Source organism: Etheostoma spectabile, chromosome 13 (genome assembly GCF_008692095.1).
Source record: "Etheostoma spectabile isolate EspeVRDwgs_2016 chromosome 13, UIUC_Espe_1.0, whole genome shotgun sequence".
Taxonomy (NCBI): domain Eukaryota; kingdom Metazoa; phylum Chordata; class Actinopteri; order Perciformes; family Percidae; genus Etheostoma; species Etheostoma spectabile.
The window spans coordinates 10,740,238-10,741,949 of NC_045745.1; the positions used below are offsets into that span (position 1 = coordinate 10,740,238).

The 1,712-nt window shown below is 43.8% G+C and overlaps 1 protein-coding gene across 1 annotated transcript in view; it reads left to right on the plus strand.

Annotated features, from left to right (window-relative positions):
- pgk1 (phosphoglycerate kinase 1) overlaps positions 1-1,712 on the plus strand; it is a 15,411-nt gene that overhangs the window by 4,694 nt on the left and 9,005 nt on the right. The window contains exon 4 of the mRNA XM_032534682.1: positions 405-549. Within this exon, the coding sequence (XP_032390573.1) occupies positions 405-549 (145 nt within the window). The remainder of the gene's footprint in view (positions 1-404; positions 550-1,712) is intronic.

A 1,712-nucleotide genomic window follows, 5' to 3' on the forward strand; every position in this document is an offset into this window, starting at 1 on the left:
GCGTTGGTCGGGGCAGGTATGGTAACCGGTTACACCGACCACCACGGTAAGCCTACTTTGTAATCACTTTTTTATTTTTTATTTTAAGTGAGCAATAACCAGACAATGCTAACATCTGTGACCAAAGCATTGGATTTCCTGTGGCCTCTTCACAATAAAAGCCACCCTGTTGGTTAAAACTTGGAACACTTTTAATGTGAAGCAGCGGAAAGTTGGAAATGTTGAGTTTTCTTTAACCGTGTAACTTTAGTAGAGGTACAGCATCTCTCTTGAGCTCTTAGCAATGAGATATAATTACAACAGCACACTGGATCACGTGCGTCATCATGCACACGTTGAGGAGAAGGAAGCATCACAAATTGTTGCATGCGCGCGCGTCTTGACGGTTTCCTCTGACTCTGCAGGGACGTGACCTTCCTGAAGGACTGCGTGGGCGCGGAGGTGGAGGCCGCCTGCGCCGACCCCGCCGCCGGGTCCGTCATCCTGCTGGAGAACCTTCGCTTCCACGTCGCCGAGGAGGGAAAAGGCAAAGACGCCTCCGGGAACAAGGTGAGGTGTCTCCCAGCCGGCTCTGATTCACGGCACATTTGAAGATGTTTGTGCAGAATCTGGCGCAATTTTATACTTTTATCTTATTCAGTCTCAGATCAGTAAATTACATCAGCTGTAGGTTTTGGGTGGTTTTCCAGTCTGCTTGGGACACAGCGACACAACGTTGTTGTTAGCAGACCGGTCTCTCATTCATCCATCTATGTGGAGACGGATGTTTCACATGAAGTAGTACTGGGGCTCTGTTTTGCCAGATTGGGATATTTTCCGCCCCACTGAGCAACTTTGGTAATGGATTTGTCAGTTCAAAATGGTTTTGGGCAACTTGTGATAATTCAGCTGACTTTACTAACCCTAACCCAAAGAAAAGTTAAAGGATACCTCCCAATATATCCGCTCCTTCTGTCCTCTAATAAGTATAGAGCAGAGATCTTCAACAGGGGGTATGGGGCCCCTAGGGGGTCCTCAGTCACTGCAGGAGAGCCTTCAAAATATTTTCAATTCCATAACATAACAGTGGTTTGGGACGCTTAAATGTACAGCCCTAAAGACCAGATGTACATCTTCTGATCACTGTATTTTATTTTAGTTTTCATAATGAGCCACAGATCGTAACAAAGAGGCTCTGAGGGGCTGAAAGCTGGGTGGGTTATTTCAACAACAACAAAATATCATATCACATTTAATTTCACACTTAAAAAAAAAAAAATACAATTATTTCAGACTTAACAAATGGGAAGTATAGACTCCTAAAATTCGACTGGTTTTATGTACTTTGGGCAGTTTTTGGTGCTAAATCTGCTTTTCTTTCTGCTGGTTCACCTGGAGGAAAACGTCAGTCACTCCAGCTGCAGCGTCCTTCTAAAATAGCTGCGTCACTGTCTGATGACCTAGTGGGGAGTGGTGCAGGGACTCTGGCTGTGTCTGAAAACCTTTTAATTCTCAACCTGATTTTATTATAAAATGTTTGATTTACATTGTTTTATTTGTAAAATAAATCTTAACGAACAATAAGTTGTGCCCATAGCGTGTCAACTGCTTTATTTCCTTTATTAAATGAGTGCTCCATGGTGCTCTAGGATTTTCTAACTGATTGCTGCCTAACAAGGATGTGATGTCTCTTTAAGTCTGCATCCTGGTAATGCTTTACCTTGGTCGACCCC